This window comes from Geotrypetes seraphini, chromosome 5 (assembly GCF_902459505.1).
Source record: "Geotrypetes seraphini chromosome 5, aGeoSer1.1, whole genome shotgun sequence".
Lineage (NCBI taxonomy): Eukaryota > Metazoa > Chordata > Amphibia > Gymnophiona > Dermophiidae > Geotrypetes > Geotrypetes seraphini.
In genome coordinates, this window is record NC_047088.1 from 199,689,905 (window position 1) to 199,706,723 (window position 16,819).

General features: G+C 40.6%; 1 protein-coding gene across 9 annotated transcripts in view; it reads right to left on the reverse strand.

The window, feature by feature from the left end:
- RAPGEF4 (Rap guanine nucleotide exchange factor 4) overlaps positions 1-16,819 on the reverse strand; it is a 251,957-nt gene that overhangs the window by 102,416 nt on the left and 132,722 nt on the right. For all 9 annotated transcript variants that reach the window (XM_033947094.1, XM_033947091.1, XM_033947092.1 and 6 more), the window contains 3 exons: positions 14,212-14,395; positions 10,617-10,701; positions 6,143-6,203 (listed from right to left, as the gene is read on the reverse strand). In XM_033947094.1, the coding sequence (XP_033802985.1) occupies positions 6,143-6,203; positions 10,617-10,701; positions 14,212-14,395 (330 nt within the window). The remainder of the gene's footprint in view (positions 1-6,142; positions 6,204-10,616; positions 10,702-14,211; positions 14,396-16,819) is intronic.

The window sequence follows — 16,819 nt, forward strand, 5'->3', positions numbered from 1 at the left end:
ACACAAATTTGGGATGCAGAACGGAGGGAAGGACGATGAGGGGCGTATTGGGACATGGAAGGGAGGAGGAGGGTTGTGTTGGGAAAGGAAGGGAGGAAGAAGGTGCATATTGGCAAAGGAAGGAAGAAGCAAGTTTGTATTGGGACAGAAGGAAGGGAAGGAGCTCAAACTTCAGACAAAAGATGGAAGGAAGGAAGAAAGGAGGGAGGGAGCATGAACTCGGGACACAGAATAGAGGGAGGGAGGGAATTGATAATTTATGTAGACCTGTGAAGGACAACTCTATAACTTCGTGCCCACAGTTATTCACCACTTACATATGTAAATGTGCAGAATACTGGCAGTTAAGATATGGCCTTCTAATATCAATGCAATGGTTGACGACTGATGTACAACTGTGATAGAAGTTTTAGATGATGTGGCAGTTATAGGTCAAAAAAGATATGTAAACATGTTCTCATTATGCTCCTTGGTTCTTCTCAGAGCTGGCCTATACTAAAAGGTTAGCTCAAGAAAGTGAACAAAGATGGAAGACCAGGAAGGCTGAAGCAGAAAGAGAAGTGTATGTCCAAATCTTAGAGAATATATCTAAATTAAATTTTGTATTCTCTATCTGTTGTGAACTGCATAGAACTTAGCGGTATTCGCGGTGTAGAAGTGGATTTTATATTATGTTATGTATATTACTAAACAAATTCAACAACTTGTCCAGCTTCTCTTTTCTATACTGTGCAGTATCTGTGCAGAATTTAATGAGTTAACTATCCAGTTATGTCAAAAATTTGAAATTAGTGCACAAGATGAAGGTGATAAATTAATCCAAATAAATAAATACATGCCAACATACCTGTATAAATGCTAAAAATCCATCTAAGCACTGTACATAGACACATATCTTACATGCAAACACATGGGCAAGACTCCCACTTTGCACATGTAACTTATAGTATGCTGTACATTTCATATTTGTCTCCAAGTACTTACATCAGCACTATGGTGGCATAAGTGCTTATGCCTAACAACACATGTGCATATATACCTGCTTATGCCTCATTATCCCTCCGCTGTGGTAACTGCCCTGAAGCCCATAGAGGTTTAAAGGGCTTTGGGGCTTTTGCTGTGCGGCAGCCACTAGCATGGCTTTGTTAAAAGTGAGGGGGGAGGGCAAGGAATGCCAGTATTATAGTATATAAAGGAAAGTAGATGCATACTTTTCTCTATAGAATATGAACCTATATACAGGCACAGAATTATCCTCTCTATTTTAATGCAGATTGTAATTCTATCTTTAAAGACTACAGTGATGTCACTTTCCATAGAAAGGGCATTTATTCATCCAATTTTGATGTGACTAATTTAACAAATTATAGATTAATGTCCACTTTTCCTTTTATTGGAAATATGATTGAGCAAGTAGTTTTGCAACAATTTCAGAATTTTATTACTGACAATGATATATGCAAGACAAATTTCAGTATAGATTCTGTCTCAAAAATGGCATGGAAACTTTTTGATTAAAAAAAAAAAAAGTAGGGGCAGACCGAAGAAATTCCAGAAACCAAGGGATAAAAAAACCCTGATTTTAATAACAAAGTAGCAACTGTACAAAGACCTGACGAGGGCTGTGTTTCAGCGGGGTTACCACCTGCCTCAGGGGTCAAACAATATTCTGTTAGATGTGTAAATGAGTGTGAGACGTGCGATTGTAACAATATCCAATGTAAAACAGCTGCTAGGAATGTTTCTCCCACTCCCTCCCCCGAGTCCAATTTCAGGCAGCACTCTTGAGGGAGTAGCATCTTGCTGCCGGCCAGCCTACCTTGCTGGTCAGCAAACTCTGCCACTCCCCTTCCCAGCATCTAACTCTTTCATCCTTCTCCCCTAAATCTACATTTTTCCCATTCCCCCACATCTACCTTTAATGTACGGTACCAGGCGGTGGTACCAATTCAAATGGTAGTGATTCAAAGAGCTACCCTACCACCGGTCCTGGTGTCTTCTCTCCACTGCAGCCCGCCCTCTCTGACAAGTTCCTGTTTCTTCTGGGGCAGGCGCAGTGGAGCGAAGATGCCGGGACCTGTGGCAGGGTAGCTCTTTTAATCGCTACCACTGCCCGACAACTTTTACAGTACATTAAAGGTAGATGTGTGGGAATGGGAAAAATGCAGATTGGGGGGAGAAGGGTGAAAGGGTTAGATGTCAGGAAGGGGAGCGGGAGAGAGCTGACCAGCATGATAGGCTGTCCGGCAGCATGATGCCGCTCCCCCAAGAGTGTCGCCTGAGGCAACTGCCTCAGTTGGCCTCATTATAGGGCTGCCGCTGCCTATGGGCATCACCATTACAACAAAGAAATATAGAAACATGATGTCAGATAAAGGTCAAATGATTCATTCAGTCTGGCCATCCGCAGATTCCACTATCTCCTCCTCTCTCTAAAAGATCCCATGTGCCTGTCATACACTTTCTTGAATTCAGACACACCTCTACCGGGAGACTATTCCAAGCATCTACCACCCGAGCCCATCACCTCTTAATTTCATCCTATGCCTTCTCATTCTGGAGCTTCCTTTGAAATGAAAGAGATTTGCTTCATGCACATTTATGCCATGTAGATATTTAAAAGTCTATCATATCTCCCCTCTTCCGCTTTTCCTCCAAAGTATACAGTACACAGAGATCATAATTTTATAACAAGTTAGCTAAGTTGTCCTGCAGATTTCAGCATAATTTATAGCAGTTTTCTAAGAGAAAATATGTGCATGCTTTTCCTCTGCAAACACTCTCACCTGTTATTTACCATGCACAGATTTTCTGGTTTATTTTATATGCATATACACTTGGAGGGGCATAATGAAAAAATATGTCTAAGCCTGTTTGGGGCCTAAATCGCTAGTCGCCCAAAGTTGGCAGCATTTAAAGTCTATTCTCGAAAAATATGTCCCAAAATATTTTTTTTTGAGAATCGTCTACTTGTACTTCTAGCCGTTTGATCATCCAGACTGCTAAGTCGTCTATCTTTATATACCATTCTTGTCTCAAAAATCATCCAAGTCAAAAAAGCCTAGAACAAGACCTTATAGATGTGGGAGGGGTCAGCAAAGTGATGGACTGGACACCCAGACATGGCAACACATTAGTGACAGGGGCACCTTACAGGGCACTGCTGTGAACTTCACAAAAATGGTGCCACATAAACATCTCACCACATCTCCCTTATAGGTCATGATGAGCCCCCCCAAAAAACACCCCAAAACCTAATAGACCCACCTGTCTACCACTCCAATAGCCCTTAATGACTGCAGGTACCACCTATATAGCAGTACGATAGGGTTTTGGGAGATTTTAGTGGGTGCATATGTTTCACCATGAACACAATGGTTAGAGTGGCTTATGGGTCTGGGTCTTCCTCTCTATGGTTCACTAGCCCACTCCCCAGATTACTTAAGCCACCTCTGTGCAGCTCTACTAGGCTTTCCTATGCCAGATGCTGATGTTCTGGAGGCTGGTATGTACACTTTTATTCCGATTTTTATGGGGGTGCGGGGGAGGGGGGTCAGTGATCACTGGGGGATTGTGTGGGGGGTCTATACTTTGTGTCTGTAGTGGTTATCTGGTCACTTTGGATACCTTCTGGGCACTTACACCTGTTTTTAGCTCCGTCTAGGCTGTCTCATTAAACTTTTGGTTAATCTTGTAGTACGACTAAGTCTAGGTCAGCCCACATCCCACCCAAATCCCGCCCTCACCACTCCTCCTAAAACACTCCTTTCAGCTCTGGGCGTAGAGTGATACTGAAAAGGCCTAAGCTGATTTTAGATACGTCTAAAACCCGTTTTGATTATCAGCACTTGAACAACCTGTCTTTAAGGCCTTCCCCAATGCCCCCCCCCCAAACTAGCACCACAACCACCCCATGGCAGCTAGATGTTGGGAGCTGGAGGGAAGCACATGCCTTCAGCTCCAAGCCCCGCCTGTACAAAATGACAGGCCTTCCCATCCCCGGTGCACCTTGTGATGCATGGGGAGGAGCCTATGGCCCCTTCCCTTGGGATTTTAGTTAATTTGCATGGCCAGATCAAAAAATGGGCGATCGAGGGGAAAAAAACACAGTGAGCCATTTTGTTCATTGGTCGGTAAAAGAGATCGTTGCTAAAGCTGTGAAAACAGGTTTAGCGACGATCACTGACTTTAGTGCATCTAGCCCATTGTCTCTTAACTACTGGATTTTAATATCCCCAAGAATCTATCATAAGGGGCTTTTAACACACATCTTTGCTGGAGTAGAAAACATGGAAATTGGATTGATGAAATGCACAGAAGCTTCTTGAAAGTGTCAGACAATAACTACTCAACCTATCTAGTCTGCCAACTGTTCTCCTCATCATTTTTCTGCCTGATCTCCGGATTTACTTTCATTTGATGATCTGAATTAAAAATATAGCATTTAAAGCATGTATAAAATGGTAAACTGTCTGAGGAAATGATAGATTAGGCTCATGTCAACATGGTACTCTGTTGTGACAAAATTTTAAGTTCTCCTCAAATAATAATTTTGAAGGTTACATATGCAGAAATGAATGGATAAAAAAGTTCTGCACTAGTTATACAGTCTGGATTCTACCCCTGCTTATTATGGTGCTAATGGAGGTTTATTTTCTGTGCATGATAAATTAGCAGTGGAAAAAGAGTGCAGGGAAACATGATAACTTCAACTTAGGATGCTGCTAACCACTAATTCAGTTAAAAGAATGACATTTTCCTCTAATTCCAGACTGGCACAATTCCATCATTAATATAGAGCCTCTTTTACAATGCCATGGTAGTAATTCTGCTGCGGTAAACGCTCTGAAGCCCATTCATTTCCTATGGGCTTCGGTGCATTTATTGCAGCAGAATCGTTACCGTGGCTTTGTAGAAAGGGCCCATAATGAAGACTGCCCACAGTGGTATGCAGTGTCGTAGCTGTTTGCAGCTGCGGACTGACCTGACCCTGGATATTCAATGCTGGGGCACACATGGCTTCCGGCATTAAATATTTGGGTATCAGCAGTCAACCAGAAGTTAAATGGGCACCAGCCGATATTCAGACCAGTGCCTGGTTAACTTTAACAGAGTTAGGACAGCCTTTTTGCTGCCCTAATTCTCCCCTCCCCCCTTTTATGAAACAGCATTAGTGTTTTTTCATCTCCAGCCGCAGCAGTAAATTCTCCAGCACTCATAGGAATTCTATGAGCGTTGGAGCGTTTACCACCACAGCTGGAGATAATAAAACCCTAACACGGCTCTAAAAAAAAGGGGGGTGGGGGTTATGTGGTTGCTTAGCTGGTCAGTGGACTGAAAAATGCCTTTAACCAGCTAAGTATGCACTCTGCCCAGGTTCTGCCCTTGGCCCAGCCCTAACCTAACCAGTTAGGAGATAGTCAGTTAGCGGTGATATTCATCAGTAGTAACCGCTTTGGTGCAAGGTCACTCAGTGGGGTTTAACCAGGTAGGAACCTTTCCTGCCCAATTAAACCCTTTGGAATATCAGGCCCACTGCACATAGCCCAACATCTAGCTTCATTCAAGTTTTATTAGGATTTTATATACCGCCTATCAAGGTTATCTAAGCGGTTTTTACAATCAGGTACTCAAGCATTTTCCCTATCTGTCCCGGTGGGCTCAAAATCTATCTAACGTACCTGGGGCTATGGAGGATTAAGTGACTTGCCCGGGGTCACAAGGAGCAGCGCGGGGTTTGAACCCACAACCCCAGGATGCTGAGGCTGTAGATCCAACCACTGCGCTACACACTCCTCTTTCATGTTTAACTGAGAAGTGTTTACCTTTAACACAGCTAATATCTGAATGAAATAAGTCCTTTAAAAGGACAAAAATTCAAAGGCTGTAAAGGAATACATCTCAAAAGGAGGTATACAGCTGTGAAGCTAATCAAAATATCTTTTTTGTGGCCTGAAATTTAAAAAATGACATGGACCACTTATCTCCAGAAATTTCATCATGTTCATGGTTTGAGAATTCTGCAGAAATAACAACTATGATGGTATCAGTTCCCTTTTTTTTAGGGGGGCAAGTCTCAAATGAAAAGGTTTTGCATGACTTCTGTGTGTTAGTTTGTAAAAGAGAAATCTCATGTACTCACAAACTGTTCCAGCTTTGGCGTGAGATTCAAAAATTAAAACTCCTGCTAATTCTCGTTTTACCTACCAAAAAGGAAGAAAAAGAAACAATTAATGAAGATATAATGCAATTACTTTATTATATCCACCATTTCTCTTTTTATGGCCTTACAATCATGAATGTCATGGCTATTAACTGTAACCACAGCAGTTCAGTATAAACTAGTTGAAGGAATTTGGAATTGAATATTTTTGCCATAGGCATCACTTTAAATGTCAAAAAAAATGTTTATTCTTCTCACAAAGTATAACATTCTCTATTGCATTCTACTGATTATTCTAGTTTTAGAGCCAGCCAGCTTATCAGTGTATTTCTGTTTTCAATTGAACCTTTATTCTGAAGCAGTAATCAGAATACTTCTATTCAGGTTCAGTGAAAACTGTCAAATAATGGTTCAGGTTCTGATCTGAATAAAGGCTAAGCAAAAGTTCAGTATAGTTTGGCTACTTTTGCACGTGTTATATCAGTGAACATTCTGATATACCTGCTTGATTATAAAGCTGATGATGATTACCACCATCGAACTTTGGGCTTGTTCATTAACCTTTGTTAATGCACTTTAATATGTGTTTATACTAGACAGGCCCTGTTGATAAGCCTTTGTCTCTAAAAAAAAAAAAAGGATATTTTAGTAAGACCTCTTTTCTAATAAAGCCAGAAAGTGGAAAATAATGTGTGCATTAGTAAATCTTCATGGCATAATCTGAAGAGCAAGACTGAATGTATTTTATAGAATGAGAACCACACCCCTCCAGCAAATATCTCTAGATACTGGGTCATTCCCATGGCTCAGGAGTTTTACTACGCATATTTATTATTTCTATAGGGCTACCAGATGCACACAGTGCTGTACATTAAACACACAAGAGGCGGTCCCTGCTTGAAAGAGCTTACAATCTAATTATGAATGACACACTGGACAAAAATGGTGAATCAATATATGTTGCTCATGTAGAGAAATACAAAGGGATGTAGAGGTAGAGAATGACATGGAGAAAGATTTTGCTCCTGTCTCTGCCCCGTCCCTGTGAGCTCAGACCCTATCTCTGCCCCGTCCCCGTAAACCATCTGATCCCATCCACAGAAGCCTCAAATAGTCATGATTTTATATTGAACTTATTTTTTTTTTTTTTTTTTTATATATAATTTTTATTGTAAAAGCAGTCAAAAACACACATCCGTGGTCTGGCAGACAACCACATAACAGGTATAACAACATAGTAAAACAATAGGAAATACAGAAGCTTCATAGCAGAAAAGGTGTGTTCATAACAGCCGTCATGAATGAACAAACAATCGAAGGAATGAAAAGGAGGAGTCTCGCCACAATGAGTCTCAAAGGCGCCCCCGAGAGGGCCCTCCTCAGGATAACAAAGACTGCAAAAACATTTTTGTCATTATTAGAAACCCCGCACCCCTCACTCACCCATCCATCCAACAGCCATAACTATCCAGCACAAACAATCCACACAGTTCACAACAGCCATCCGCCTAGCACTTCGCATACATACCACAATCAACCGATCTCGTATTAAAGTATAAAAAGAAACAATATTCTCTACTGCCATATCCAACATTTTTCCCTCTCTCATCCCCGGATCATGTGCAGCATTTTTCACTATTGCCCACCAGCCCCATGCCCAATTCTCCTTCTATCACCCCTCTCCAGCACCATGCCACCTTCAATCCCCTTCAATCTGTCCCTCTGTTCCCTCTCCACCACCATATCCAACATTTCTCCCTCTCAACCTTCTCTTCCCCATGTATCTTTACCTCACTCCTTTCTCTCTCTCTCTCTCTTTGCCCAACAATTTTCCTCTTTCTTCCTTTCCCCTTGTGCACCATCTTTGCCTCTCAGAGAGTCTCACTTGCACACTCATTCCCAACAATTCTCCCTTTCTATTCCCTCCCTTGTGTCCCAAGTTCATGTCTCCTCTCTTCCTTCTTTGTCCCGAGTTCATGTCCCCCCTCGCTGCCTTCCAACTTTTGTCCCAAATTCATGTCCCTCCCATGTCCCAAAGCACTCCTCCCTCTCCCATTTTCTTCCTTTGTCCCACGTTTTCCCTTCTCTCCCTTACTTGTTCAGGGCCGTCCAGCTGGGCATGCCCCTCTCCGCTGAAGCCGGATCAGCACTGGCAGCTCTCCTTGCGCTTGCAGCCACCCGCACAATACCCTCCTTCCCTATCGCCTGCAAGTCCAGCAGTTCCCCACCCTCGCACCAGGCCCCCCTCTGCCGAAGCCAACTGGAGGGCTTCCCTCCGATGTCAGAGCTGACATCAGAGGGAAAGTCTTTCTGGTCAGTTGGGGATCCCAGGCAGTTACCTCGACAATTGGAAACCATCTTCCTTCTAGCTTGGCTGCTCCTTATCTTCAGTGCCAGCCGTACTTGTTTTCGAGGACAGCGCACAGCGGCTCTTGCACGCTTGAACCGGAACTGGATATACGACTCCTAATGAAGGCTCTTTGCCAGACCCAAAAAAGCAATTTCTTACTTAGGAATGTAAAAGGATATATCTTCTCCTCTAATGGAGTAGCCTTGAACCCTTATTCTGAGCTGCTTCTATCTGATCATCTATTACCATGAGCCCACTAATGCCATTAAGCTCATCCTCCTTCCCAGTCCCATTAATGATGCCTCCCAGCCTCGTATCTCTCCCTCCCAATAACCAACACTTTGTATTGTCACTGATGACTGTGTACCTCCCACTCACTATGAGGAAAAAGCAAACGTGCTATACAAATACTTCTATTCTGTGTTCATGCAAGAAATCTCTAGAGAAGAACTGTGATTGGCTGGCAAAATTACACATGAGAAGGACATGGATACCACACCATTCATGGAAGAAAGTGTTTAAGAACAACTTGAAAAATTGAAGGTGGACAAAGCCATAGGATCCATCCCAGGATGTTGAGGGAGCACAGAGAGGTTCTGGCAGCTCCACCTAAAGATTTATTCAATCAATCTCTGGAGACAGGAGTGGTTCCATGGGATTGGAGAAGAACAGATGTGGTTCCTCTTCACAAAAATGATTGCAGAGATGAAGCGGGAAACTACAGGCCTGTAAGCCTCATTTCAGTTATTGGAAAAATATAATGGAAGTGTTGCTGAAGGAGAGGATAGTAAAACTCCTATAATCTAATTGCTTACAAGATCATGGCTTTACTAAAGATAAACTACACTATATACTAGGGAAGTTCAAATGACCCAATGGTGATAAACTAACAGCTCTATCACTGAACACCTTAAATAGATAATAATAAATATAATATATATAATAAAATTACACTATCAAACTGGCTTCAAAAAGTGCTATTAAGTGAATGCTCAGACCCACAACCTGAACTCCGTGAAAAATCACTAGAGTTCAGGTTGTGGATCTGAGCGTTCACTTAAAAGCACTTTTTGAAGCCAGTTTGATAGTGTGATTTTATTATATTTATTATTATCTATTTAAAGTGATCAGTGATAGAGCTTTACTAAAAATAAACCATGCCCAATGAATCTGATTGAATTTTTTGACTAAGTAACCAGAGAATTAGATCGAGGAAGTGTGCTAGATATAATTTACTTAGATTTCAGCAAAGCCTTTGACATGGTTCCTCATAGGAGTCTCTTCAACAAACTTGATGGACTGAAGTTAGATCCCAAAGTGAGGAACTGGATTAGAAACTGGTTGACGGACAGATGTCAGAGGGTGGTAGTTAATGGAATTTGCTCATATGAAAGAAAGGTGAGTAGTGGAGTGCCTCAGGGATCAGTGCTGCGGCTGATTCAGTTCAATATGTTTCTGAGCGATATTGCCAAAGTATTAGAAGAAAAGGTTTGCCTTTTTGTGGATGATACCAAGATTTGTAACAGAGTGGACACCTCGGAGGGAGTGGGAAACATGAAAAAGGATCTGCAAAAGTTGGAAGAATTGTCTATTGCCTGGCAAAACCTAGAGGAAGCAGAGTGGAAAATGTAGCTACAGAGAAACTGCAGAACCCAGCTTCAATAGAACCTCAGCCTGTGCTTTGTAAAGAGCAGCTCTCAGTGTCCCCTGAGGAAGGCACGTTTCCATGCTGAAACCTGGATCCTTGTTGGGACAATATGTATTTTAAAGAATAAAACGTCCATCTGGTTGGAAGGATACTTCTCTTGCCTTTTTTTTTTATGTATACTACAGTAAGGCAAGATCTTTTCTTTTGCTTGCTCTGCAGATCAGCCCCATTTAAAGAAGTTGGATGCTGACCTTTCTGGCAAAGGTCTTCATGGTGATGATTGTGGTGGTTGGAGGGAAGGCATATAAACACTCAACCCAAAAAAATCTTAAACTATGGGGGTTGTTATGTTGTATACTGTATAAGACAGCCTTACTAAGAGACATTATTTTATTTTGTCTACAAATCTTTTAATCAAGCAGTGGATGCAGCAATTGACAATTCTTTGAACTTACTGTGGTAGAAAGGTGAGATAAGGCCTTTATGTGAAGTAATTCTTCATATATAATTTCTAGGTCATCTACTGTTCTCTGGCCAGGCCTGTAGACAAAAATCAAATACAGAAATTGCTTAAGTGTCCTTTTACAGTACTGAAGAAGCTAGCAGCTTTACATTTCAGAGACAGTTAATGTTTTCCATATGAAAGTTTAATGTTTTATTTTTCAGGCTTTATGTAATATCTAGCCTTTCTCCACTTAGAATGTCTAGATAATGCAGACTCAAATAAATCAATAAATAAAACATAAGTGATGGGAATTTTTCAAATCTGTTTACATAATGCAGAATGCCTGGGTATTGAATTGTTTGTTCAGATCATTTAATCTGTGCAAGAAACTAATATATATATATATTTATTTTTTTTTTTTGGGGGGGGAGTTTAATAAAGAAATAAAAGTTCATATAAGCAGATGTGTTGATCTCCTAACTGGAGATCTGTTTAGAAAGTTACAGTTGGAAAGGTACCTCCTAAAAGGACGCCCCTTGCATTACTGTTTTACAAAAAAAAAAAAAAATATGCATTTGCATTGCATAGGAGAATATTGAGAGGATCTCTAAACCAGAGATAATTTTAAAAAGTACAGTACCGGTAATTGTGTTTGTACTAAAAGTTATTACTTTGTTATGCTTCCACTAGAAAATCTGTTAACTCTGCTATACTCTGCACCAATGTTTAAGGTTGAATACGTGCATAGTTAATTACTGAGGGTTTTCTTGAGGCAGATTCCCTGTTCTGTTATACTAGGGGCAAATGCATAGTCAACTGAAATATGTTTCACCAGGAAAGGCAGGTACATTTGCCCTGTGGTTGGGAAAATTCTCAGGGGCAATTTCTCTAAATGGGTTAGCTTACACGATTGAATTCCCATATATATTTAGCTTTGTGTATGCCATAACAGGCATGAAACCTCACTCCTAAGCCAGGGAATGTAGAGCATGACCTAAATCTCTCAGATTTACTAACGCTTGGCGTAGAACTTGCATTGTACCAAAGGCAGCTTCTTTCTTGAGTTCATAAGATGTAATATGTACAGGCAACTTATTCAGGTGCATGTAGAAGATCTTTTTAATCAATCCTGTGGCACCCAAAATAATGGGGACTATTTCTGCATTTTTCTGCCACATTTTCTTAGTTTCAAACCTCATTTCTTAGTACTTGAGGATCTTCTCTCTCTCGCTCCAAGTAATTCACCAAGTAATTTATTCAGGGACTGTGACACCTCTATAATCAATGTCGTCCTGGTGTTTTTCTCTTGTACTACTATATATGGTTTTCTGGCACCAGTTTTTTATCAGGTGGGATGGGGATGTCCCAGGTGATCCTAATCTCTTCGGCCCAAATTCTTTAACCGGTGCCTAATAATATGCACCTATTTTGGAGGCGCCCACTAGATAGGCACCTAGCTAAATTGATTAATAAGCTCAATTAAGATTTTTAATCAGCAATAATTGAAACTTAAGTACCTATCAAGAAACAGCAATTCTGCAATAAGGTGCCTCTAAAAATATAGGCGGCCTTCAAAAAAGTAGCTGTATGAATTCATCCCATCTGTTCTCAAGCTCTGGTAATGTTTTTATTTTTTGTGCCTGTGTGCCCTAAGCAGCCTTTTCTGTTTTAGATGTCCAGCTAATGAAAGCAGGCCGCCTGCAGATTCTGGTAGCATTTTGTTCCAGTTTCTTTTTTTCAAGAAACTCTAGAATTCCTAGGTTGCCATTTAGGTAAACTTTTCTTTCCTGCACCTGTTTGGAAACTTAGAAGACCTGGCACTGGAACTTTCCAGAGATTTGAGGAAGTCAATGGAAGTAAAGGAGGGGTTTGATTTCTGAGGGAAGTTCCTGGTGGCAGCAGTGAACTCCCTCCAAAGTAATTTAAAATCCCGAGTGGAGTAGAACAGGTACAAGTGGATCAATTTTTCACTCCATCATAAATTACAAAGACTAGGGGACACTTGATGAAATTACAGGGAAATACTTTTAAAACCAATAGGAGGAAATATTTTTTCACTCAGAGAATAATTAAGCTTTGGAACGCATTGCCAGAGGTTGTAGTAAGAGTGGATAGTGTAGCTGGTTTTAAGAAAAGGTTTAGACAATTTCCTGGAGGAAAAGTCCTTAGTCTGTTATTGAGAAAGACATGGGGGAAGCCACCTTTTGTTCTGTATCAGTAACATGGAACATTGCTATTCCTTGGGTTTTGGCCAGGTACTAATGACCTGGATTGGCCATGTGAGGACATAATAACATAGTAGATGACGGCAGATAAAGACCCGAATGGTCCAACCAGTCTGCCCAACCGGATTAAATTTAAATTTTTTAATTTTTTCTTCTTAGCTATTTCTGGGCAAGAATCCAAAACTTTACCCGGTACTGTGCTTGGGTTCCAACTGCCGAAATTTCCGTTAAAACCTACTCCAGCCCATCTACACCCTCCCAGCTATTGAAGCCCTCCCCAGCCCATCCTCCGCCAAACGGCCATATACAGACACAGACAGTGCAAGTCTGCCCAGTACTGGCCTTAGTTAAATTTTTAATATTATTTTCTGATTCTAGATCCTGTGTGTTCATCCCATGCTTCTTTGAACTCAGTCACAGTTTTACTCTCCACCACCTCCCTCGGGAGCGCATTCCAGGCATCCACCACCCTCTCCGTAAAGTAGAATTTCCTAACATTGCCTTTGAATCTAACCCCCCCCCTCCCTCAACCTCAAATTATGTCCTCTGGTTTTACCATTTTCCTTTCTCTGGAAAAGATTTTGTTCTACGTTAATACCCTTTAAGTATTTGAACGTCTGAATCATATCTCCCCTGTCTCTCCTTTCCTCTAGGGTATACATATTCAGGGCTTCCATTCTCTCCTCGTACGTCTTCTGGCGCAATGGGCTACTGGGCTTGATGGACCATTGGTCTGACCCAATAAGGCTGTTCTTATATTCTTATGTTCTTTGCTTTGATTCAAGTTGACCACTAGTGTGGATTAATTTATTTCTAAAGCTATAAGTCTGATGCTGTGCTTGCTCAGCCTGCCAGGATATTCCTGAGTCCATCTCTGGTCCTGAACAAATAAATACTTTGTGTGCTCTTTACCCCACAACCCCGGACACTGACAAGGCAACCACCTAGATCATATCACCAAGAAAGGGGTTACATTTAGAAAAACATTATTTGCCAAAGCAGCATCTGCTATACGCTCTTGATATTGAAAATTTGCATGTGTGAGAACCTACATCAAATCTCCCTCACTGAGCCAGTAATCCAAAACACACTGTAGCTGTATACGCATCTTAATTAATTTTGCATGGACCTGATGAAGGCAGTATATTTAAGAAAGCAAGTCACAAATATCTGCATTAGTCCAATAAAAAGATTTCACCTATAATATGCTTTACTGCCTTCCCTGCTGACATATTGAAAAGGACTCATGGCATAGCACCAGAATACCAATAATGTTCTTGGCACCTTGAGAATCATTTGGAAAGATGGGCTACAAATCCACTTTATTATTACTGTGACTGGATAGCAGGAAGCACAAACAATATGAACTGGGCTACTTACAGTTTTCTGAGAATCATTCTCATATGAGCATCTGGCCCAATCTGAGAGAGCAAAAGAAACGTGTCTTGCAGTTCTTCATCACTCTCCTTCTTCTCTTCTTCTGTCAGCATTGGGGCATCTTCATGTTCATCATCCAGAAATCGATAAAACAAGTATTTGTCCTGGAAATGGTATTCCTGGTCCACTGAGGGTAAAATCAGGGCATGTCAAATATTGTTTTATAACAAACAAAATCATACTGCAAGACCCTAATTTATTAATTGACCTAAAAGCTCAACTAATCAAAAAAGAACTGGCTTCAAACAGATCTTAAGGAGGTTATAAGTCATTTGAAAATAATCAAATTATTTTGAAAATTATTGATGTATATTTTCAAAATTGAAATTCATTTGTATATTATTTCTGGCACTATTTCCTGACATGTTATTTTATGCATGGTTAAAAATATAATTCAATAAACAGAAAATTTTTAAAAAATGATTTTGAAAATTGTAAATATACCCCCACTTTTATATAAGCGTAGCGCAGTGTATAGTGCCAGCCCCGGCAGTAACAGCTCCGACACTCATAGAATTCCTATGAGCGTCCGAACTGTTACCGCCACTGCTGGCGCTAAAAACCGTGCTATGCTTTTGTAAAACGGGGGGGGGGGGGAGGATAATGCAGCACATTAACCATAAAGAACATACGAATAGCCTAATTGGGTCAGACTGTTCTCACATTGGCCAATCAAGGTCCCCAGTACCTAGCCAAAATCCAAAGAGTAGCAACATTCCATGTTACAAATCCAGAACAAGCAGTGGCTTCCCCCGTGTCTTTCTCAGTAACAGACTATGAACTTTTCCTCCAGGAACTTGTCCAAATCTTTCTTAAAACCAGCTATGCTATCTGCTCTTATCACAACCTCAGAACTTGACTATTCTCCGAGTGAAAAAGTATTTCCTCCTATTGGTTTTACAAATATTTCCCTGTAACTTCATTGAGTGCCCCCTAGCCTTTGTAATTTTTGACAGAGTAAAAATTCAATCCACTTGTACCCGTTCTACTCCACTCAGGATTTTGTGGACTTCAATCATATCTCCCCTCAGCTGTCTCTTTTCCCTGCTGAAGAGCCCTAACCTTTTTAATCTTTCCTCATACAAGAGGAGTTCCATCCCCTTTACCATAGGAACATTCAGATAAAATTTTCACTTAAAGACTGATTCCTTATAAAAAATAGGTTCTGTTCAATGTGGCAATATGGGATATCTTTTATAGGGTCCTTTCTTAGCACTAAATAAAAGTTCCACTGAACATCGGGGGACAAGTGTTAACTTCAGTAAGAGTTAGCACTGTAAAGTCTGAATTATTTGTATTCAAATTTAAATTACTATTTGGTCAAATATAAATAATGTATTTGGGGGTCAAATTAAATTGATTATGAATATTTGATCTAGCCCTAATAGAAACTCACTGAATAGCTTTTAAAATTAGCTGTAGGTCTGCAGGACAAAAATGCCGGTGCATTTTTCATCTTCACAGGCTACCTGAAAGCTATTAAGCAATAAATTTAAAACAAATCAGAGAAAATATTCCTTCACTCAACATGTAATTAAACTCTGGAATTTGTTGCCAGAGAATGTGGTAAAAAGAGATTAGGTTCTTACTTTGCTAATAAATTTTCTAGTAGATAGGTGTGTCATTCGAATGGACGGATAATATCTCCATGCTCATGAGCCATGCAGGAAGAATCCACTACAGGTTTTGAATTCCTCCTCCTTCACTAGAGGGCTCTGATGCCCCCTTCAGTTTGTACCAAAGCAGGCGATACACCTTATATAGAAGCACATGTAAAGGCAGGGTACAGGGAAAATCCCCGAATTAGAGCTCTGATCTGCTTTAAAATTATAACACTAAACTAGAAAAAACCTCCCAAACCCCAAGAGAGGAAAATGACTAGGGGAAGGAGACAAAGACCAACTAAACACTCAATCAACTGTGTTAGAAATTAATAAATGCTTAAGCGGGAGAGCCCTCAGTCACACAGCCACCACTGGGAAACCCCAGGGAAAAGCTGACGCGAATTTACACCCAGAAGAGTGTTAACTGCGAAACATCCTGGGGTTTCCCAGTGGTGGCTGTGTGACTGAGGGCTCTCCCGCTTAAGCATTTATTTATTTCTAACACAGTTGATTGAGTGTTCAGTTGGTCTTTGTCTCCTTCCCCTAGTCATTTTCCTCTCTTGGGGTTTGGGAGGTTTTTTTTCTAGTTTAGTGATTTTTCTGCCTCCACTTTTGTAGGGTTCATTTTTTGTTCTTTAACACTGAACACTGAACAATCAAAACAGTGAAACAATTATACCAAACAGAAACATTTATAGAGCTCAAATGAAACCACAATTTGTAATAACAATAGATTATTCTTCATACCCTTAAGGTATGCCTGACATCCAAATTTCAGTTTGGACTGAAACTTTCTGATTGAGACAGTAGGCAGGTGCAGGAGATAACTGAGAGGATGGGGCTACAGAATCACACACCTATCTACTAGAAAAGATATTAGCAAGGTAAGAAACTAATCTCTTTTTCTAGTACAATAGTTGTGTCATTCTGAACAGACAGGACATACA